This window comes from Littorina saxatilis, linkage group LG6, assembly GCF_037325665.1.
Source record: "Littorina saxatilis isolate snail1 linkage group LG6, US_GU_Lsax_2.0, whole genome shotgun sequence".
In the NCBI taxonomy this organism is placed as follows: Eukaryota; Metazoa; Mollusca; class Gastropoda; order Littorinimorpha; family Littorinidae; genus Littorina; species Littorina saxatilis.
This window is the reverse complement of record NC_090250.1, coordinates 30907429-30931368: the sequence shown is the minus strand read 5'-3', so window position 1 is coordinate 30931368 and position 23940 is coordinate 30907429. Positions and strand designations below refer to the sequence as shown.

At 41.3% G+C, this 23940-nt stretch overlaps 2 protein-coding genes and 2 non-coding genes across 11 annotated transcripts in view; 1 reads left to right on the top strand and 3 right to left on the bottom strand.

The window, feature by feature from the left end:
* Window positions 1-241: 241 nt before the first annotated feature.
* Trnas-uga (transfer RNA serine (anticodon UGA)) lies at window positions 242-323 on the bottom strand. Its single transcript has one exon. It is a non-coding gene; the product is annotated as a tRNA-Ser (tRNA).
* A 7138-nt stretch (window positions 324-7461) lies between these two features.
* Window positions 7462-7543, bottom strand: Trnas-uga (transfer RNA serine (anticodon UGA)). Its single transcript has one exon. It is a non-coding gene; the product is annotated as a tRNA-Ser (tRNA).
* Window positions 7544-7927: 384 nt separating this feature from the next.
* LOC138968999 (uncharacterized) lies at window positions 7928-16114 on the top strand. The gene is made up of 5 exons (XM_070341689.1): window positions 7928-8036; window positions 11319-11350; window positions 13976-14053; window positions 14569-14703; window positions 15842-16114. The coding sequence occupies exons 1-5, from the start codon at window positions 7928-7930 to the stop codon at window positions 15944-15946; spliced, it is 459 nt and encodes a 152-aa protein (XP_070197790.1). The 3' UTR covers window positions 15947-16114.
* A 53-nt stretch (window positions 16115-16167) lies between these two features.
* Window positions 16168-23940, bottom strand: part of LOC138968998 (uncharacterized) — a 71880-nt gene continuing 64107 nt past the window's right edge. For 7 of the 8 annotated variants that reach the window (XM_070341687.1, XM_070341688.1, XM_070341683.1 and 4 more), the window contains 3 exons: window positions 23226-23285; window positions 21304-21393; window positions 16168-19190 (listed from right to left, as the gene is read on the bottom strand). In XM_070341687.1, the coding sequence (XP_070197788.1) occupies window positions 19077-19190; window positions 21304-21393; window positions 23226-23285 (264 nt within the window). In that variant the 3' untranslated portion in view covers window positions 16168-19076. Of the gene's footprint in view, window positions 19191-21303; window positions 21394-23225; window positions 23286-23691; window positions 23716-23940 lie in introns of all 8 variants that reach the window. The other variant, XM_070341685.1, reaches the window with a different exon arrangement.

The following is a 23940-nucleotide window of genomic DNA, read 5'->3' as shown; positions in this document are numbered from 1 at the left end:
TGGATGGCGATGATTTTTTTTTCTCCCAGGAATGCGGTGCTAGTGTTGAAAATTGAACTGGTTTTTAGAATTCAGAAGAAAATCAATGATGTCCTGTCTTTGAAAATAAAAGAATGCCAGAAACTTCTGTCTGAAACTCTCATACACACACCCACACAATCAATTGCAAACACACAGACACACACACCAACTCATGACCAGAATACGCTAAAAATTAAACCATTTAAGTAGGAAAAGAAGTCGCTGCGAGCAGGATTTGAACCTACGCGGGAATATCCCATTGGATTTCAAGTCCAACGCCTTAACCACTCGGCCATCGCAGCTTGACAAAAAGGCAGGAAAGCCAGCTAAATTATTGTTGACAAATATCGACCTCAATAGCTGACTTCATTGCTGTACCTCATCTGTATGCTATTTTAAGCGTTGATATGGTGAAATACGTCAGTGACGGTCTAAATCGAGTAAATTCGCACGTTTTTCAGCAGGCGCCAGTGACAAGGTGTTTTATTTTGTTTAACTGTTTGAACCAAAGTTATGTGTAGTAATTTTGCTGCTTTTTGTTTTGTAGCTGCCACGTGCACATGTGTATTTCAGTTTGCTGTTCCATCTTTTAGTATTCCTCCAGCTACCACTTTATTATCAGCAGTAATGTTTTCCCCACGATCGCTATTATAGCTTCTTTTTCTTTCGTTTTCTTTATGATGCCATCATCAACATATTTCAATCAAAGATATTCTACACTAGTGTAGAATATCTTTGTTTCCACTGCGGTATCGTAATTCGCTCTCCCGATCTCCTAATGTCATTTCAGATGTTCAATCGTTCTATCAGTGAAATTCAGCTTTTCTCCATCGTGCAGCGTAACAATTGTGACTTAGTTTTCCATTTAGTTTTCTTGCGTTTACTTTATTAAAACCAGTTTTGTTTCTTTTTTGTGTGTGGTCATTTCTCTTTTTATATTTAGTCAAGTTTTGACTAAATATTTTAACATCGAGGGGGAATCGAAACGAGGGTCGTGGTGTATGTGCGTGTGTCTGTGTGTCTGTGTGTGTGTGTGTGTGTGTGTGTGTAGAGCGATTCAGACTAAACTACTGGACCGATCTTTATGAAATTTGACATGAGAGTTCCTGGGTATGAAATCCCCGAACATTTTTTTCATTTTTTTGATAAATGTCTTTGATGACGTCATATCTGGCTTTTCGTGAAAGTTGAGGCGGCACTGTCACGCCCTCATTTTTCAACCAAATTGGTTGAAATTTTGGTCAAGTAATCTTCGACGAAGCCCGGACTTCGGTATTGCATTTCAGCTTGGTGGCTTAAAAATTAATTAATGACTTTGGTCATTAAAAATCTGAAAATTGTAAAAAAAAATAAAAAATTTATAAAACGATCCAAATTTACGTTTATCTTATTTTCCATCATTTGCTGATTCCAAAAACATATAAATATGTTATATTTGGATTAAAAACAAGCTCTGAAAATTAAATATATAAAAATTATTATCAAAATTAAATTGTCCAAATCAATTTAAAAACACTTTCATCTTATTCCTTGTCGGTTCCTGATTCCAAAAACATATAGATATGATATGTTTGGATTAAAAACACGCTCAGAAAGTTAAAACAAAGAGAGGTACAGAAAAGCGTGCTATCCTTCTTAGCGCAACTACTACCCCGCTCTTCTTGTCAATTTCACTGCCTTTGCCATGAGCGGTGGACTGACGATGCTACGAGTATACGGTCTTGCTGAAAAATGGCATTGCGTTCAGTTTCATTCTGTGAGTTCGACAGCTACTTGACTAAATATTGTATTTTCGCCTTACGCGACTTGTTTTATTTCATGTTATTCCATTGCTTCCGTGTTATTGATATTGAAGCTGCATGAGCATCTGATGCTTGATAAAAAGAGAAATGCTAAGGAGGTACTATAATCATCGCGTTACGTCATACTTGTGTCAGAACGAAACGAAGTCTCGTAGGGAGGGGGAAAGTAGGGATCGAGGATCTGTCTCAAATAACTTTCGTAATCTTCACGCCTAAAAGTAAAGACCCGGGCATAGTTAAATATAGCCTGGTTAATAAGCAAGTTAATATTTTGTAATCTCTCTCTCCAAAGGGCAACAACAACGATATCAAGTTGAAAGACATGGTGGTTGTAGATAGAGGTTACAACACTCCTGTTTCAGTAATACTGAAATGCCTAAGTAAGTGTAGTTTCCCGAGTGCAGGTGTTTATTTGATCTTACCTTAAAGACTACAGGAAGAACAATCGTGACAGAATTTGTTTACCTCACGTTATTCGCCTCCTTTTTTATATCCATCTGCTTCATTACTACTGCTTTTTACATTTAGTCAAGTTTTGACTAAATGTTTTAACATAGAGGGGGAATCGAGACGAGGGTCGTGGTGTATGTGTGTGTGTGTGTGTGTGTGTGTGTGTGTGTGTGTGTGTGTGTGTGTGTGTGTGTGTGTGTGTGTGTGTAGAGCGATTCAGAGTAAACTACTGGATCGATCGTTATGAAAGTTTTCATGAGAGTTCCTGGGTATGATATCCCCAGACGTTTTTTTCATTTTTTCGATAAATATCTTTGATGACGTCATATCCGGCATTTTGTAAAAGTTGAGGCGGCACTGTCACACCCTCATTTTTCAATCAAATTGATTGACATTTTGGCCAATCAATCTTCGACGAAGGCCGGACTTTGGTATTGCATTTCAGCTTGGGGGCTTAAAAATTAATTAATGACTTTGGTCATTAAAAATCTGAAAATTGTAATTAAAATTATTTTTTTATAAAGCGATCCAACATTTCGTTTATCGTATTCTTTATTATTTTCTGATTCCAAAAACATATAAATATGTTATATTCGGATTAAAAACAAGCTCTGAAAATTAAAAATATAAAAATTATGATTAAAATTAAATTTCCGATATCGATTTAAAAACAATTTCATCTTATTCCTTGTCGGTTCCTGATTCCAAAAACATATAGATATGATATGTTTGGATTAAAAACACGTTCAGAAAGTTAAAAAGAATAGAGATATAAAAAAGCGTGCTATATCCTCCTCAGCGCAACCGCTACCGCGCTTTTCTGGGTTGTTAATTTCACTGCCTTTGCCACGAGCGGTGGACAGACGATGCTAGGAGTGTACGGTCTTGCGGAAAAAATGCAATGCGTTCAGTTTCATTCTGTTAGTTCGACTGAGCTTAAAATGTTGTATTTTTGCCTTACGCGACTTGTTCTTCTTCTTGTCGTTCGCTACTCCTGCTTTTTATATTTAGTCAAGTTTTGACTAAATATTTTAACATCGAGGGGGAATCGAAACGAGGGTCGTGGTGTATGTGCGTGCGTGTGTGTGTGTGTGTGTGTGTAGAGCGATTCAGACTAAACTACTGGACCGATCTTTATGAAATTTGACATGAGAGTTCCTGGGTATGAAATCCCCGAACGTTTTTTTCATTTTTTTGATAAATGTCTTTGATGACGTCATATCCGGCTTTTCGTGAAAGTTGAGGCGGCACTGTCACGCCCTCATTTTTCAACCAAATTGGTTGAAATTTTGGTCAAGTAATGTTCGACGAAGCCCGGACTTCGGTATTGCATTTCAGCTTGGTGGCTTAAAAATTAATTAATGACTTTAAAAATCTGAAAATTGTAAAAAAAATTAAAAATTTATAAAACGATCCAAATTTACGTTTATCTTATTCTCCATCATTTGCTGATTCCAAAAACATATAAATATGTTATATTCGGATTAAAAACAAGCTCTGAAAATTAAATATATAAAAATTATTATCAAAATTAAATTGTCCAAATCAATTTAAAAACACTTTCATCTTATTCCTTGTCGGTTCCTGATTCCAAAAACATATAGATATGATATGTTTGGATTAAAAACACGCTCAGAAAGTTAAAACAAAGAGAGGTACAGAAAAGCGTGCTATCCTTCTTAGCGCAACTACTACCCCGCTCTTCTTGTCAATTTCACTGCCTTTGCCATGAGCGGTGGACTGACGATGCTACGAGTATACGGTCTTGCTGGAAAATGGCATTGCGTTGGCAGTTTCATTCTGTGAGTTCGACAGCTACTTGACTAAATATTGTATTTTCGCCTTACGCGACTTGTTATATTTAGTCAAGTTTTGACTAAATATTTTAACATCGAGGGGGAATCGAAACGAGGGTCGTGGTGTATGTGCGTGCGTGTGTGCGTGCGTGCGTGTGTGTGTGTGTGTGTGTGTGTGTGTAGAGCGATTCAGACTAAACTACTGGACCGATCTTTATGAAATTTGACATGAGAGTTCCTGGGTATGAAATCCCCGAACGTTTTTTTCATTTTTTTGATAAATGTCTTTGATGACGTCATATCCGGCTTTTCGTGAAAGTTGAGGCGGCACTGTCACGCCCTCATTTTTCAACCAAATTGGTTGAAATTTTGGTCAACTAATCTTCGACGAAGCCCGGACTTCGGTATTGCATTTCAGCTTGGTGGCTTAAAAATTAATTAATGACTTTGGTCATTAAAAATCGGAAAATTGTAAAAAAAAATAAAAATTTATAAAACGATCCAAATGTACGTTTATCTTATTCTCCATCATTTGCTGATTCCAAAAACATATAAATATGTTATATTCGGATTAAAAACAAGCTCTGAAAATTAAATATATAAAAATTATTATCAAAATTAAATTGTCGAAATCAATTTAAAAACACTTTCATCTTATTCCTTGTCGGTTCCTGATTCCAAAAACATATAGATATGATATGTTTGGATTAAAAACACGCTCAGAAAGTTAAAACAAAGAGAGGTACAGAAAAGCGTGCTATCCTTCTTAGCGCAACTACTACCCCGCTCTTCTTGTCAATTTCACTGCCTTTGCCATGAGCGGTGGCCTGACGATGCTACGAGTAAAATGGCATTGCGTTCAGTTTCATTCTGTGAGTTCGACAGCTACTTGACTAAATATTGTATTTTCGCCTTACGCGACTTGTTTAAGACTACACGACATTTTTAACATAAAAATAAAATGTTACTTATGATGGATATATTTTCAGGTACCCACCCGGAACATAGCAGTGCGCATGACCGGACGGAAGTAGACTTGCTGGCGCAAGTTTTAAGTGGACGACACACACAGAGTGCTGTGAAGGTTAGAAACAGCTCAACTGAGTAGCTAGAGAGAGAGAGAGAGAGAGAGAGAGAGAGAGAGAGAGAGAGGGAGTGGGCAACGCGCTTGTGTGTGTGTGTGTGTGTGTGTGTGAGTGTGTGTGTGCGTGTGCGTGTGTGCGTGTGCGTATGAGTGCAAGTGTGGCGACAGGTATACTTAATATCTTTTAATAGTATTTTTTGAAGCTATATTTTGATACCGTGTCGTTTCAATGTAAAGGCACGACGGGAGCTGGGTGTTCGCGTGCAGGAGTACGCCCCACCTCCCCACCCACCCCTGCACAAGAGTCGAACGCTCAGCAACTTCTACGAGAAACTGCAGAAAGATCGGCGACAGAAACTGGTCAGTGTTTTTTACATTTAGTCAAGTTTTGACTAAATGTTTTAACGTAGAGGGGGGAATCGAGACGAGGGTCGTGGTGTATGTGCGTGTGTGTGTGTGTGTGTGTCTGTCTGTGTGTGTGTGTAGAGCGATTCAGACTAAACTACTGGACCGATCTTTATGAAATTTGACATGAGAGTTCCTGGGTATGATATCCCCATACGTTTTTTTCATTTTTTTGATAAATGTCTTTGATGACGTCATATCCGGCTTTTCGTGAAAGTTGAGGCGGCACTGTCACGCCCTCATTTTTCCACCAAATTGGTTGAAATTTTATTTTGGTCAAGTAATGTTCGACGAAGCCCGGACTTCGGTATTGCATTTCAGCTTGGTGGCTTAAAAATTAATTAATGACTTTGGTCATTAAAAATCTGAAAATTGTAAAAAAAAAATTTTTTAAAAACGATCCAAATTTACATTCATCTTATTCTCCATCATTTGCTGATTCCAAAAACATATAAATATGTTATATTTGGATTAAAAACACGCTCTGAAAATTAAATATATAAAAATTAATATGAAAATTACATTTTCGAAATCAATTTAAAAACACTTTCATCTTATTCCTTGTCGGTTCCTGATTCCAAAAACATATAGATATGATATGTTTGGATTAAAAACACGCTCACAAAGTTGAGGGCCCCAAAGGGGGGGTATCATCACGATCACGGGAAGGTAAATTTTAGCTTTCACGATCACAGTTACCTTGATTTTTGTTTTCACGATCACAAACACCTTGACGAATAGGGGATCATAGAGTGATACAGCTGTGAAAAATGAACGTTGAAAATAAAATGCTTTGCAATAATGCCCATCACGATCACAAAAACAAATGACGATCACGATCACGAGACTTGATTTTTTTGTCATCACGGATCACGGGCAAAGTCCCATCACGATCACAGAAATGGAAATTTCGGCAATCACGGTCACAGAAAGGTCAAAAAACGCCAATCACGATCACGATTTTAAACCCTTTGGGGCCCTCAAAGTTAAAACGAAGAGAGGTACAGAAAAGCGTGCTATCCTTCTCAGCGCAACTGCTACCCCGCTCTTCTTGTCAATTTCACTGTCTTTGCCGTGAGCGGGTGACTGACGATGCTACGAGTATGCGGTCTTGCTGCGTTGCATTGCGTTCAGTTTCATTCTGTGAGTTCGACAGCTACTTGACTAAATGTTGTATTTTCGCCTTACGCGACTTGTTTCTTCTTCTTCTTCTGCGTTCGTGGGCTGAAAATCCCACGTACACTCGTGATTTTTTGCACGAGTGGAATTTTACGTGTATGACCGTTTTTTTACCCCGCCATTTAGGCAGCCATACGCCGTTTTCGGAGGAAGCATGCTGGGTATTTTCGTGTTTCTATAACCCACCGAACTCTGGCATGGATTACAGGATCTTTTTCGTGCGCACTTGGTCTTGTGCTTGCGTGTACTCACGGGGGTGTTCGGACACCGAGGAGAGTCTGCACACAAAGTTGACTCTGAGAAATAAATCTCTCGCCGAGCGTGGGGACGAACTCACGCTGACAGCGGCCAACGGCTGGATACAAATCCAGCGCGCTATCGACTGAGCTACATCCCCGCCCCTGGTCAGTGTTTAAATACTAAAGCGTAATAAAGGTACGTTTCGCCCCGCGATCACGATTCGGCTGACAGTATTGGATCATTACACGCAATGAGACCTCCCCTCCACGTGGACACATTGCACAAACTAAACAGTGTGACAGTGCGATTTGTATGAATTAATTACTGAAAAAGTCACGTAACCCGTGTGAAAAAGCATGGTCAGATCTGAGAGTGTTCTTATTTGTTTCTCCGCCACACACACAGGTACACACACTCAAACACACACACAGAACCAAATCATAACTATATGAACATTAATCGACAAAAAGAGAATAAAAACGAACGCTGCGAGCAGGATTTGAACCTACGCGGGAATATCCCAATGGATTTCAAGTCCAACGCCTTAACCACTCGGCCATCGCAGCTTGACGAACACCTTGGAAAGCAAGCTTGCTTATTTTTGACGAATATCGATCAAAACAACCGACTTAAGCTGTTTGCTTTTCCCACGCACGCACGCACGCACGCACGCACGCACGCACTGACGCAACCTGACCAAAAGGCGATCGCCTATTTTAGACCCATAGCTCCAAAACCACCCAGGGAGGAATGACTTTCTTCTTTTATCAGCTAACGAACTAACTTACTATCTATGAAATGTTTACATGGCAGTGCTTGCATTGTATATACTTGCTAAGCTATCCCAAAACAGTATCATCGTTGGTGCGCCAGTTTGAGAACGTTCATGCGACATTCGTGATTGCATATGTATCGACTTACTGTGTCAAAGCTTATGTGCGTTTGTTCAGATGAGTTCAGAGGACCCCGGCACAGAGGCACAGGACTCATTCTGGAGCTGCCATCTGCAGGGACCGATGATGAGCAAATCCACACACGGAAGAAACAAACCATTGCCAGGTACTTACAAGAAAAATGTTCATTCAAAATGAACAGCGTCGATGCAATGTCCACCAAAGATTTATTTTGGGAAGTGTTAAAGGTTAGGGTCAAAAGTTAATGAATTGCATGTTGTGCTGGATATATAAATTGTTTATTTCAGTCAATGCTCAATTCATAAGTACATTTTTCAGCATGGTGCATCTACAGGAGGGTGCTCCAACAATGATGCATAGTGCCAACATTTAGCGCAAACTTTTCACAACAGTGCATTATTACCACAAAGCGCATACAGCGATTATATAGTAGCAAGTTGCACTAAACATTTGAACAAAATGCATTTTGTTCAAATGTTAACAGCACAGCACCAAGTTTTGCATAAGTGCACAACAGCACTGACCATTTCACAAAAGTGCATTACAGCTGTGACAATTTTACAAAAGTGCATTGACCATTTCAGGCAGATGGCTAACATGCAGATTTCGCTTTTGTCTGTCTTTCTTTGAAAAGTAGGCATGTTCAAGATCGATGAAGTCATGAGCAATTGGGTTAGATGACAGAAAAGATTCAAAAACGTCAGATTCAGTTAGATGACAGAAAAGATTCAAAAACGTCAGATTCAGTGTTTTGGGCACTGTTGAACAGGAACATTCTCTCCTGTTCAACAAATGTGGGTTCAATTCAAAAGCAACATTGTCACAGATAGGCTAGTGTTACATTTCTGTAAAGTTTCAAAAACATCTTCCATGTTTTGGTTACTGTTGAACAGAGGCATATTTTCCTGTTCAAAAAAGTCTGACACAAATTGTCGTAGTTGTGGGTTAAGGTTCGATCTATACTGTCCTTCAAACGAGTCGTAGAACCGTCATTGTCACAGATAGTGTTACATTTCTGTTTTACATTCAAACGAGTCGTAGAAGTAGTAGTACATTTGCGTTTGGTTGTTTTTTCTTTTAGATTCCTGTCACTCATACTAGCAGTATTGATTGAGGTACATAAATCTGTTGATGTACAGGGATGACTTGTTTGTAATGAATCCTTGTTTCCTCCACATTGAGTTTGCATTGCAGTTGGACAGAAATGAACAGGTGTTAATTGATAAACACATTGACGAGGGCCCCAAAGGGTTTAAAATCGTGATCGTGATTGGCGATTTTTGACCTTTCTGTGACCGTGATTGCCGAAATTTCCATTTCTGTGATCGTGATGGGACTTTGCCTGTGATCCGTGATGACAAAAAAATCAAGTATCGTGATCGTGATCGTCATTTGTTTTCGTGATCGTGATGGGCATTATTGCAAAGCATTTTATTTTCAACGTACATTTTTCACCGCTGTATCACTCTATGATCCTCTATTCGTCAAGGTGTTCGTGATCGTGAAAACAAAAATCAAGGTAACTGTGATCGTGAAAGATAAAATTTCCCTTCCCGTGATCGTGATGATACCCCCCCTTTGGGGCCCTCATTGATAATGGCTTTTGAGAAAATCAATCAATTCTGCAAAGGAATTAACTTGATGACATCAAAACTGCAGCGCCATTTGAAGAATGGTTACCATTTCTGTTTCTTTGATGGGAATCAAACAAATAAAAACATTGACTATCCAAGTTACCATGAATGGCAATAGTTGACTCCTGAAAAGTAGCAAGGATATAATTTGAGACGATAAACGCCTGATGCAATCCCTCCTCAAGGTCAGTCAACTCAAAACCTTCATCATTCGCAACATCAGTAGGCAACACAGCGGGATTCGTATGTCCAGAAATCATGTCGAAAAAATATTACATTTCAAAAGCATGTCCAACCACAGTTGTTGGCAAGTGTTCGTGTCCGAAGTAGCCTTCAGTGTGTGTATATGTATTCATGTGACAGAGAACGTGACCTCATTGTTCAATCCTGCGTCTCTCTCTCTCTCTCTCTCTCTCTCTCTCTCTCTCTCTCTCTCTCTCTCTCTCTCTCTTGGTAAATATGCGCCGAAATGGCTGCAATTACTGGCCGTATAAAATTTCATCTCACACGGCATCACTGCTGAGCGCCTAGAACTGTACCCACGGAATATGCGCGATATAAGCCTCATTGATTGATTGATTGATTGAATCCTCTCTCTCTCTTCTTTCTCATTCGAACGCACACACGCAAGAACGTAGCCTACGCACGCATGCACGCGCACGCACACACACACACACACACACACACACACACACACACACACACACACACACACACACACACCCCGCTGACGCACACGGCAAACCACGCACACACACACTGACTGTCGGCAAGCATCTCTTTTTGTTTTCTTTACCTTTGTTTATTGTGTTTTCGATATTTGTGTTTATTTTTTGCTTGACTTATCTGTTTTATTTTAATGTTTGCTATCCACATCGTGTGATAAATGTTTCTTCTCAGTCTCCGAGTCAGTTTAGTTTCTGCACGCCGCTTTGGTACTCCTTGTTTTTCTTTCTGGTGTTTTGTGCGCGACTGATTTGCGGATTTATTTTTATTCCTTTCATATGCAGTTGAAGTGTTGTGGGTGTTATTGTCTGTATATGCTATGTTGCGTCTGTGTATGCCTACAAGAATTTTGGGTGTAATGTGCCTGTGGTCTGCTCGCAGTCGAGCACAGAAAACATGGCGGCGCCCTGCAGGCAAATTCGTGGAAAGTCTTCCCGACCGCAGATACCAGCGTCGTCCGCGACGCTGGAACAACCTTTTTAAGAAACTAATTCAAAGTCTTGGGAAGTGGTGGATGTGTTCTTTTTGTTTTTGTGGCAGTGGTTATGGTTGTTGTTGTTGTTGTTGTTGTTGTTGTGTTGTTTTGTTGTTGTTGGTGTTTTGTGTGTGTGTGCTAGTAGTCGTGGTTTAATTCATTTTTTTTAATCAAAAATGCTCTTTGTTAGTCGTACGTGTGCTTGAAATTGGACATCTTACCAGGTATAAGTGATCTATAGGTAAATCACCGGTTAAAGTAAAGAATGTTCGAGCAGGTGAAGACGCGTGAACCTCAACCAGTATTCATCTTTCACATCTCAGTCATGCATGTTCCGCTTTAAACAAAATCCCATGGATGCCTGTACACACACACACACACACACACACACACACACACACACACACACACACACACACACACACACACATACGCAAACACACGCATAAACACACACCCACTCTCTCGGTCCCTCTTTTTCTTTCAGAATGTTATCAAATAAGTTCTCTTTGCAGTCATGCTTTAATCACCGTACATATGCAGTTGTTTATCTATGACAATCACTTTATCATGACACTTTTTCTGTGTTCAGTGCGCCACTCCAAAGCAATATCAGGACAGAATGTGAGTTACTACTGTCTCATGTAGATTTGTTCCAATACATGCTAAAACATTAATTAAGGTCTTTGTTGCTAACGGCGCGAGATTAGACTCGGTAGGGTTTGTTTTTTGGCTCGTATGTGAAGGCGGAAGGGGGAGGGGGGGGTGGGGGTTGGGGGGGGGGGGGATCAACAGCGACTGACGAAACATTTTTTTGTAATTTGATGCACGTTGGCTCAACGTCTAAGTGTGGTTATATGTTATTGATATTTTTTTTAAACAAAATAACCCAGGATATCATTTTTCAACACCAGAGTCACATCAGTTTGTTCCATTTCAGAAAGACAGAATGAGGAAATTTAAACGTCTCTAAAGATGATCCTTACTGTACACATCATATGATAACGGTTTGTTCAAAAGTGTATAACTGGAGATGGCCTACGTGACTGCGGCAAAAAAAAAAACTAAAAAAAAAAAAAAGAACTGAGCCGGCGGTAGGAAGACTGTGCAGATATCATCCAACTTTTCGTTCAAAGCGGCGGGGTAAGCGACAGTCGAACTGACCTAATTCACACGACATAGTCTGCCAACGGGCCTTTCACTGAGTCGGGTTGCACAGTGAGCTTTGCCGTGTGTTTTACATCTCACAAAATAGGCATTCCTAAATGTTCCACATTCGACAGATATCCGCATAGGTCAGTGGTATAGCGCTGCGCTGCGGTTACTGAAGTCGCTGGTTCGAGCCCCGCCAATGCTATCATTTTTATGAATCATGCGCGCTTTTCCTGTTCTGTTTATAAAATATGCTCCTTTTTTTTTTGGGGGGGGGGGCAAGTTTTTGTGTGTGCTCATTAATATAAATTAATCGCAATTCAAGACTCAAATACTATAACATTTTTATGTCCTTATAAAAACAAGAATAAATGCCTTGTAGTGCCGGGCGGTTTGAAAAAAAAATCTAATTCAGATTAGTTCTGAATGGCACTAAAAACATCAAGACTTTTGTTGAGAAATCACTCACTGAAACGGACGCAGCACGCGCGCGTGCTTACACACACACACACACACACACACACACACACACACACACACACACACACACACACACACACACACACACACAAAATACGTAAGAGAAAAGATCGAGCGATGTAGATAAATTAAGAGCTATATTTTGTCATGCAGATTGCGGACACCTCGCTTGAAAAAAACACCTTTTATTGTCACTTTCATTATTATTTCTTCTAAAACGTGCCTGTCAAGATACCCCGCGTACAATGTTCCATCACTCATGGCTGGTCCAAATGGTATTCGTCTTTCAACACAGGCACCACTGTATATACAGTAATACCGTCGTTTCAAATACTTTGCAACTCGTGTAACCCATGTGTAAAACGTGTGTCCGTACCCGTTTAATTGCACATAACACATCCACAAGGAAACAAACAGCTACCAACAAAATAAATGTGTTTTAATTGCGGCAATACAAAAGTCTGCAGGGTTAGCATCGAATTACTTCGACAGAATCTCGTTACACAGGTCTATAAGAACGGCATCTCTCGCTACGAGTCACTGAGTCGCTCATCAGTCATGTTGCCTAAATACAAGTCTTTCTGCGTCTAAGCCTGATCTAGATTGACATTTTTGTTTTATCATATCTGATTAAAATGCAAAAAGAATTGACATAATACCAAGGTATGTTTTATACCTCAAAACATTTACACTTAGGGGGTTGCTTCAGTGGTTGGCCGCAACGAATTCCGCAGTGATCAATACCAAATCAGTACCTGGCGAGCGTTGGTCAGTATTGCAATTGATCACCAATAATGCTTTGGAATAAAAATGAATAGAGTAAAATAAAACAAAACAAAGGAGAGTAAAGAAACAATCAAATAAAATTAAAAGAATACCGCGCTGACAGGGCTCGAACCTACGACCTGCCGACTCAAAACGCAGTACGCTAACCGTTGCGCTACAGAGACATTCTTGCATTAGGGGAAAAAATAAACTAGTAATCCAAAAAAGGTCAGAGGCATAGGCACCCGATATTGAACTCGGTACATTACAGAAGAGGAACTTTTTTTCGTGTTTCTTTCTAGAGTATTTTTTGCAGCAAGATATAACGTAACAAAGCAGACACATGTTTGGTTGTCTTTATAGAACCTTTTCTTGAACATATATTGGGGGTAAAGACACTGGTGATTTGTAAGTCTTCAAACCGGTGTCTTGTGCCTTTGCTTGTCCCCCAAGCTGTTTTGCAACTTGGAGGGTCTGACAGTGAATGATTTAGGTCAGTCCCTCGCATGGTTTGATATGCACGAGGAAAACGGGGAATGACTGGGGTTTTTTTTAATTTTTTTTTTACTTTTTCGTCCGGTAGACACTCGCTTTCATATCACAGATTTTGTGTACTTTATATTTCTTGTTGCGAAAACTCCCTTTTCACAGGAGAGAAGATAACGTTAAACCTTGTGATGAAAGCTGTTCTTATTAATTTTGAATACATGACAGTGTGTTAAGTGATTGCTACAAAGCTGTGCATTACTGTGAAGATATCCAAGTTGAAAATCCATAACGAGACTGAAAAGCCATAGGAAACAATCCTCGCTCTGTGTTCGAAACGGTTACCTCTCTTGTTCTTTGTCTCAGGTTCAGCATTTGGAGTTTCTTCGGACAGACAAGGAAGGATTTGCTCAAATTGCTGAATTGTCTACCGGTGATGTTTTTGTAAGTCAAACTAACGAGCACACGTCCACAGACATACAGATTGACACACACACGGCACATATACACCCCCCTCCCCAAACATACACACGCCGTGACACCTGGCACAATGGCACATAGACCCCCCACCCGCTGTGAACACTCACACATACACCGTGCACACACACACACACTCACACACAAACGCAGACACACACACGCGCGCACGCACGCACGGACGCTCGCACACACGCACACTGCAAACAATGAGAAAGACTGAAAATGCAGACAGAAAAAAACAAAGGATAAACGACAGACAGACAGATATCTGTCAGTTAGACATATACCTTTTATGTGAACTGGATCCGATTTGGCCGGAATCATGTAAATTATATGTCAATGTGTCACACGTGTGTGTGTGTGTGTTTTTGCTTGCCGCTTGTTTGTGCGTGCATGCGTGTGTGCGTGTGTGTGTATACTGATATATATATATATATATGTGTGTGTGTGTGTGTGTGTGTGTGTGTGTGTGTGCGCAGGGTCTGGAGACACTGGTCAAGCGACAGGCGTCACGTGTGAGTGTGGTCAGTCAAGGGGCGGAGCTCATCTTCATCTCCAAAAAGCTCTTCTTGCAACACGCAAACATCCGTGTACTTCGCATTGTTAACGACATGGTGAGTCATAGTTTTAACTGATCCCAAGATGCCTCCCCCCTATTCGCCCTCCACCACCCGACCACATACCTACCTCTATCACCTCCCCACCGTCAGAGAGGGGTCAGATTGGTTGAAATCACAACAAACCTGAATTTCAACAAACCGACCCCGCGGCTGCGTACCACCTATTGTAGTGGCACCAAGTTTCGCTTCGTACACTTTAACCCTGGGTTCCGGAAGTCCCCAGCCCCATTACCCCGCAAATGTATAGTTAATAAACCCCTTTCCAATGGCACATTTCACAATCAACTGAGGGGGGTGGGGGAGGGGAGGGAGGGAACCCCCCTCTTTGCAAGCCCCTGTCTCCTTTTGGAAGCCCATCCGTCTCGCACACTAGGTCTAGCCCTGAGCCAGGTAATATTCCTAGTGTACTGCAAATCTTTCTTTATTTCTTTATTTGGTGTTTAACGTCGTTTTCAACCACGAAGGTTATATCACGACGAGGGAAAGGGGGGAGATGGGATAGGGGAAAGGGGGGAGATGGGATAGAGCCACTTGTTAAGTGTGTCTTGTTCACAAAAACACTAATCAAAAAATTGCTCCAGGGGCTTGCAACGTAGTACAATATATGACCTTACTGGGAGAATGCAAGTTTCCAGTACAAAGGACTAAACATTTCTTACATACTGCTTGACTAAAATCTTTACAAACATTGACTATATTCTATACAAGAACCACTTAACAAGGGTAAAAGGAGAAACAGAATCCGTTAGTCGCCTCATACGACATGCGGGGTGCAGAGAAATAAGGATGTGGAAAAGAAGACTTTTGGTAAGTGAAATAAAGGTGATGGATCCAGTCAGGTAGAAATGAGACAACAAGAAAAGAATTGGAAAACTGCAGGGAATAGTAGGGAGAGTTTTCTTGGAAGGAAATATAGGTGAAAGGACTGGTAAGGCAGAAATAATACAAAAGAAGAGAAGAAACAGAACCGTTAGTCGCCTCTTACGACATGCTGGGTAGCATCGGGTAAATTCTTTCTAGTCCCAACCAATATGGGACTCCCCCTAACCCGCGGGGGGTTGTACTGCAAATAGTTGTAATAATGTCATATATGTCTTTTGTGTACTTTCCGCTTTTTTTCTCTCCATGGCAGAGTATCACCTACCCCAGCGCTGTGGAGATCCACAGCACACTCAAATACCGGCGGGAGTGGAATCGTTACAAAGACGCGCTGCTTCGTCACGTGGTCACGAGATGAGGACGGGATTACGAGCCGCCATCTTGCCGAACCTGATCAATATTTTACGCTGCTGTTATTTTTCGTCTTGCTGTACGTCGATGCGTAAGAGGGTAGGAAGAACCTTGGTACAACTGTTTATAAAAATAATAAAAACATTAAATTCAATCAACTTGGGGAAAAAAAAGACATTCACTCATGCACGATGTGACAAACATACAGGAAAGCAACACAAATTGTTCGTGTTGGATTTAATAGTCTCTTTTAAAGTAAACAAATTAACATATTGTGTATCAGCAGTGAGTCGCACACACATGATCACAATCATGTCTATGTAAATAAGCAGTACAAATGACAAGTTCTTACGCGTTTTAGTTATATTGTGTTCATAAAAAAGTGTATCAAATGACATCCAATGTGACTATAACAAGCAGAAAGGCTTTCTGCGCATCATTTATGTTTAAACATGCTTAAAATAGTGGTAATTATAAACATGTGAAAATATAAATTGGGCCGTTTGAATTGTGCTACCATCGTTTCATATCATGTGTGTATGTCAATACGTCTATATAAACATCATTATGAAAATCCATATTTACTTTTTGCTAACACAATGATTTAAACTCTGGATGGTTTTTTTTAATTTTTAAACATTTTTGTATAGGTTAGCGATAGTGGAGAAGAATTGGGATGACTTGCATGGGAGATAAAAGAATAAGTCAACTTGAAAAGTACATGTGCCTATGGTTTAAACGTTGCTTTGTTCATTAATCCCTTTTTTTCTCGATACAAAACTAACACGGAGGAATACACAAAAAGCGGTGATCCCGAATAGAAACATTCTTGTAAGTGATGAATTTTTTTTTCTTTGCGGCAAGGTTCATTATTATTTTATGTTGAAATCATTCCATGTATGTTTAGGAATAGAACAAAGGCACGTGATTGCGATGACAAAAGTTGTCATGTCACTGTGTCAGGTCACGTGTGTTTTAAAACCGTTGTTAACGGGACGACATCTTCGTGAGAGAAGCCAAACACTGCACCTTTCATGAATAGATGAGTAAAGGTTATTTAAATTGTAACTGGTGTTGAGTCCATGCGCCGAATGAATACACTGAACTATCACATTCAGAATATCCCTGCTCATTTGAATAAAAGAAGATATGCACCTTAACCATGTAGCAGACCTAGGATCAAATCAGAAGGAACATCCAAGGAAAGAAATCCAGTGTGATAGCTGCACAAAAAAGACAAGGAACCTGATGCAACGACGCAGTCGTCGTCATAACTTTGAAGTTGTTGATGTTGGAGGTGGTGGTAGTGGTAATGGTGGTGGTGTTGATGGTTGTGCATGTTTATGAGTTTTCAATCTATGATCAGCACAGCTCAGCAACAGCACTGTTTGTCAGTAGCCGTGTAGACCTACAAAAGAAGTTTATCTACAAATATTGTGCGATTCTCACAAATACTTTTATTAAGGTTTGTCCAAACATACGTGCACATTTTTGCATAGGAGAAACGGTTATCACAAAATAATTATGATACAAAATGTTGACGTTGAATATGACGTTATTGATTATACAAAGAACATTCTTCCATACATGAATGTATCATGCAATGGATAAAATATCACCACAAAGAACAGTACTGTCCACTGTCTTCGTATAAAGCTCATACAGGGCAAAACAGGATAATCATGTCGATGTCCCTTCTGGGATAAAAGTGTTCAGAAGTCTTCAAAAGAGTGCGAACAAACGTCTACAGTTTCATCACAAGTGTTGACTATGCCTGAAAAGGGGCACAGTGAAAGGTCAAAACCAAAATCCCGAGATGCAACACTTCGCTTTTGAAAGTTTTTACGAAACCGACTCACAAACTTTCTCAATAGATAATACTGAATATGGTCAATAAACGTTCTTATATACACTGTACTCTGTTAAAAAACAAATACAAACTTCATCGTCAAACAGGAATTCATATATGTGTGGCTGACGATGTTATGTCGCATTTGGAAATGTATCTCGTCAGAAACAGCAGTCAAGGCTAGGTGTCCGTACGATCCCACACCGGTTTTATCAATTTGGTCCGGCAAATATCAGAGCGAAATGCTTCTAAAACAAACTTAATCACACATGAATTGTTGCCGAAACACGACAGAATCTCACCATTTGCTGTACGTAGCGTGCGGGACCACATCACAGACCATCCTACCCATTTCTCTAGATCATATTTGTCTCTTGCATTGCTGAATCCATCAATGTGATTCCAAATCCAATGACTCCTCTTACTGCCATTGCCAGACCTCTCTGTTCATTAGACAGCCAGGAAGTCCCCCGCCATCAATGAGCCAACATCATCATTCATAGTTCAAATCTGTACCTGTCCGGTTATTCGTTTTGCATAAAACCTACCGAAGGGTCCATAATCAATCGAGACATACTGCTTTGATCTGATCCAGCAAGGTTCTCGTTATTATTTCCATGGATGGCAGGTACATGCCGTCTTAGCAGGCCAGGATGAATTCCCAACTTTGTGTTTTACAATATTCGGTTTTGTTGGTTGCCAAAAAACCAGTGAGGGTAGACGTTCACAGCATATCATCCCCATATCTACAAGGTAATTTTTCCCCTTCTGTTTTGCGAATATGCACATTGGAGCTCACTATCACTGGCTGCCGATTGCAAAGTGGCCATGTGTGTTCATGAGTGGTCACATGGCCGGTGGCTAGTGAGATGTTGACGCTGTCTGTGATGGGCAAGTTTATCTGCGCAGGCTGTCGGTGAGTTGTCACGACACATGGTTTGTGGCTGGTGAGATGGTGACGCTGCATATGATGGGCCAGTTTATCTAGGCAGACAGTCGATCAGTTGTTACATGGATGGTGGCTGGTGAGATGTTGACGCTGTCTGTGATGGTCCAGTTTATCTAGGCAGACTGCCGATCAGTGGTCACATGGTTGGTGGCAAGTGAGATGGTGCCGATTCTTGTGATGGGCCAGTTTATCTAGGCAGACTGCCGATCAGTGGTCACATGGTTGGTGGCTAGTGAGATGGTGCCGCTTCTTGTGGTGGGTCTATCTGGACAGGCTGTCAATCAGTGGTCACATGAGTGGTGCCTGGTAAGATGTTGACGCTGTCTGTGATGGGCAAGTTTATCTAGGCGAGCTGTCGATAAGTCGCTGCATGAGGACGTTCTTGTACTGGGACCACGTCTCCTTGTCGTACAGGATGGACTTGGCTTCGTCAGTTGTCAGGTACGACCGTTGCTGCAAATACAAATATCAACACATAAATGCCATTGGCTTCGTCAGTTGTCAGGTACGACCGTTGCTGCAAATACAAATATCAACACATAAATGCCATTGGCTTCGTCAGTTGTCAGGTACGACCGTTGCTGCAAATACAAATAACACATAAATGCCATTGGCTTCGTCAGTTGTCAGGTACGATCGATGCTGCAAATCCAAATATCAACACATAAATGCCATTGGCTTCGTCAGTTGTCAGGTACGATCGATGCTGCAAATCCAAATAACACATAAATGCCATTGGCTTCGTCAGTTGTCAGGTACGACCGTTGCTGCAAATACAAATATCAACACATAAATGCCATTGGCTTCGTCAGTTGTCATGTACGATCGATGCTGCAAATCCAAATATCAACACATAAATGCCATTGGCTTCGTCAGTTGTCAGGTACGATCGTTGCTGCAAATACAAATATCAACACATAAAAGCCATTGTCTATGTCAGTTGACGGGTACGATCGTTGCTGCAAATACAAATAACACATAAATGCCATTGGCTTCGTCAGTTGACAGTTACGATCGTTGCTGCAAATACAAATATCAACACATAAAAGCTATTGGCTTCGTCATTGGACAGGTACGATCGTTGCTTCAAATACATTTATATCAACACACAAAAAGCCATTGCGAGCATGGATGTCGAGTGGGATCGTCGGAATTTAAAGAAAACAAAGTCAAAACACAAAGAACAAAGCCACCACTGGTTCGAAAACGTTTACCTCGTGATACTGTTTGCAAATGACTGACTACCCTCCTCTCACCCTGCTAAGCCTAAAGTTTGTCACATGTCAGTACCCTCTACGTCTTACAAAAAACAAGAAGGGCAAAGCCCATACGACTCACATGCTTGACCTTGACCTTTACATGACCTTGACATTCAGGGTCAAGGTCAAATAACTAAACCTAGCAATGACATCATACACTAAGAACTGCTTTACACATTTTTCCTACCAAAATACATCCAAGGTCATGCAACACAAAGCTGTTAATTCAAGACATAGGAAGTACAATGGTGCTTATTGGCTCTTTCTACCATGAGATATGGTCACTTTTAGTGGTTCACTACCTTATTTTGGTCACATTTCATATTAGGCCAAAAAAAAAAATTGTCTGTTTCTGGTAACATGGCTAAAAAAAATAGGGTCGGTAGGTAGGTTGTTTTTTTTTTAAATTTTTTTTATTTTTTTACCCCAAATGTAGACAAATAAAACTAACTTTAAAAATCGCGCAAAGAGACTGGATTCACTATACATAGAGACAAGACATTCAACACATTTACAAATCGTCAGCGGACTTTCGTTTTCACACGTTTTTGTTGTTCATTTTCTCACCCTGTCCTTTACCACAAACAAACAACAAATTTTTTTTTGAGTTTGGAAAAAAAAAGTTTAGGGTCGGCACCGAAATTTAGGGTCGGTCGGGTGACCAGAAACAGACAATTTTTTTTTTTGGCCTAAGGGTCAAAGTGACCTTGACCTTGATCATATGTGACCAAATGTGTCTCATGATGAAAGCATAACATGTGCCCCACATAATTTTTAAGTTTGAAACAGTTATCTTCCATAGTTCAGGGTCAAGGTCACTTCAAAATATGTATACAATCCAACTTTGAAGAGCTCCTGTGACCTTGACCTTGAAGCAAGGTAAACCAAACTGGTATCAAAAGATGGGGCTTACTTTGCCCTATATATCATATATAGGTGAGGTATTGAATCTCAAAAACTTCAGAGAAAATGGGAAAAATGTGAAAAATAGCTGTTTTTAGACAACATTTATGGCCCCTGCGACCTTGACCTTGAAGCAAGGTCAAGATGCTATGTATGTTTTTTGGGGCCTTGTCATCATACACCATCTTGCCAAATTTGGTACTGATAGACTGAATAGTGTCCAAGAAATATCCAACGTTAAAGTTTTCCGGACGGACGGACGACTCGGGTGAGTACATAGACTCACTTTTGCTTTGCATGCGAGTCAAAAAACCCGAAGATTTTACACATTATTGTTATACTCGGTCGACAGGAGAAAACACTATATAGAGATATGAAGCTGGGGACAAATAAATGGTTCTCACCATGGTCTCGACGCGAAGCATGGTGTTGTTTTGAGCGTGCTGCAAGAAGAACCGCTTGCTGATCTTAATCACCTCCGCTCCGTCGCTCACCTGTCACAAACAGATCAAACAATTCTTTCATTGTGTCGACTTTGTAAGGGGGTCTGTCTGGTCGGTTTGATGCTTGGGTGGACGATCGGTTGATCTCCGTCTCTGTCTCCCTCTGTCTGCCTGCCTGTCGGTCTGTCTCACTCTACAACCCCACCTCTCTCTCTCTCCCTCTGTTAGTATCTCTGTCTGTCTGTCTGCCTGCCTGTCTGTCTGCCTGCCTGTCTCTATGTCTGTCTGTCTTCTTCTTCTTCTGCGTTCGACGGTTGTGTTTAGGGTCGTGGTTCCGCTGCTGTCGTGAACTGGAACGTCGCTTTCAGGTCTTCTGACGTTCCCCAGAGCTTGGTCTCCAGTGTAGCTCCTTCTGGCCAGATCTGGTTCCGCAGCAGAGTGAAGTTTGTGCATGTATTCAATACATGTTCTACTGTCTGGTCGGCCGCCCCACAATCGCACAATGCCGACTCTGCTACGCCGATCCTTTTCAGGTGCGCTTTAAAGCCGCAGTGCCCTGTACGCAGCCGGAAGATGGCAGTCTGCTCTGCACGGCTGAGGCGGTGGATGGGGTCTTGGTCTGGCTTGTAGCCTCCGTTTCTTTCTTTGAATGCTGTCTTCCAGCGATGCTTGATGAGGGTTTTGGTCTCTCGGAAGGACAGGCTGGTTTCTGGTTGTTCCTGTCTTCCTGCATCTTTGGCCAGACCATCCGCCTTCTCATTTCCAGCGATGCCGCAGTGCGCTGGAATCCACTGCAGAACTACGGAGGCTTTCTGGGACAAGTCGTTCAGGGACTTCTTCAGCTCTTCCACGAGGTGTTCTGCAGGGGCTGTGAGGACTTGTAGTGCGGACAGGCAGTCAGAGAGGAAGACAACCTTGGGTGGGGTTTCCTCAAGAGAGGTGAGGAAGTCTGCAGCTGTATGGAGGGCACCAACTTCTGCTTTGAAGTTGGAGCAGAGAACACCGCATGGTGTGGTCAGTGTCTCTGGGGGTCTTCCTGGCATTTGAATTTTGTTTGTTTGTTTATTTGTTGCTTAACGTCCAGCCGACTACGCAGAGCCATATCAGGACGAGGAAGGGGGGGGATGAAGGGGGCCACTTGTCAAGCGATTCCTGTTTACAAATGCACTAACCCATTACTTGTGTCCCAGCAGGCTTTAGTAAAACTAAATTAATACCTACTGGAAGATTACCAGTTTCCAGTATGTTAAAATAGGCTTAACCTATCTACTGCTGGACTTACATCAGAACACCAACAGATTAAACTATACATGAATCGCGAGACAAGCGGCAAGAGAAGAGATTTTTGGAAAAAATACAGGTGAATGAGCAAGAAGGCAGAAAAAAGAAAAGAATTCATGAAGAAAAAGAGAGCATGACAGGAAAGAGGAACCAAAAATCTACCTAACAGCAAACTAGAAAGCTCCTGCGGTTCCAAAAACAGGAGGGGCTTTTAATTTCATAACCGCAGTGCCCCACTGCGGGATGGCATTTGAATGAAGACGCCACTTCCTCCGTTCTTGGTTGCGCACTCTGCCGAACCATCTGTATAAGCGTGGGTCCACTTGCTGGCTGGGTACCTCCTGTGTATTTCTTCCAGGGCAAGGGAGCGGAGGGCTGCATCACTCTGTTGCTGTTTTCCAGAGATGCCAGGAATGGACATCCTTACATGGAATCTCTGACTCTGGGGAGACCACGGCTTTGGATTGAGCCTCTCGCACTGGTCAGGGCTGGGCTGTCTGTCTGTCTGTGTGTCTCTCTCTCTCTCTCTCTCTCTGTGTCTGTCTCTCTCTCTTTCCCTTTCGTGCTTGCGTTATGCGTGTCTACATTTTCATAGTCCTCACCAGACTGATGGCAGGACCGTCGTGAGTTGGAACAGGCGGCGGATCTAGTTTTTCCAGTCCCTGCAAAAAACAGCTCCGTGAAAATCTACTTCATAATGAAAAACACCAATTTCACATATATCTGACAGGAGAAATGCTGATCTCGTGTACAATTTACTTCAGCATTAGTTTTGACATTAGTGCGGGTGTATTAAATGTGTGTGTAACGTTAAAAGCCGAACACACGAAAAGGAATGCCACACTTTCTATGATAGGGGGCAGGTAGTACGTGTCACACACACACATGTACGTACGCACACACACGCGCACACACACACTTACGCTCACACACACATATATACACACGCACGCGCACACACACACACACACACACACACACACACACACACAAATCTACACCTTCAGACATCTCATTATACAATTTTGACATAAATCTGTAACTCAAGCGTATAAGCCATAACCTTACCAGATCCTTTGGATACACCCCTGGCTGCATGCACATCAGATAAAGAGAAACGTTACAGCTAAGTCAAAGAGTACTTACAGATCGGTATCAGGCCTTTGGAAACATTGGAAAAAAAAGAAAATACAAGAAACAGAAAAGAACATACGTTTATCAAGAAGGATAATCGACATAGTAGGCTATAATTATAATCCACAACTAAAGTTTGTTCATGCGAGCGTCCATACCTTTCTGGCGGAATGTTAGCCCAAA

What these genes read in the sequence shown, in the direction of transcription:
- LOC138968999 (XM_070341689.1), top strand. Translation starts at nt 7,928, where the DNA reads ATGAGTTCAGAGGACCCCGGCACAGAGGCACAGGACTCATTCTGGAGC. An exon ending in AAGAAACAAACCATTGCCAG is followed by an intron (nt 8,037 to 11,318) that starts GTACTTACAAGA and finishes TTCTGTGTTCAG; the next exon opens with TGCGCCACTCCAAAGCAATA. An exon ending in TGTCTACCGGTGATGTTTTT is followed by an intron (nt 14,054 to 14,568) that starts GTAAGTCAAACT and finishes GTGTGTGCGCAG; the next exon opens with GGTCTGGAGACACTGGTCAA.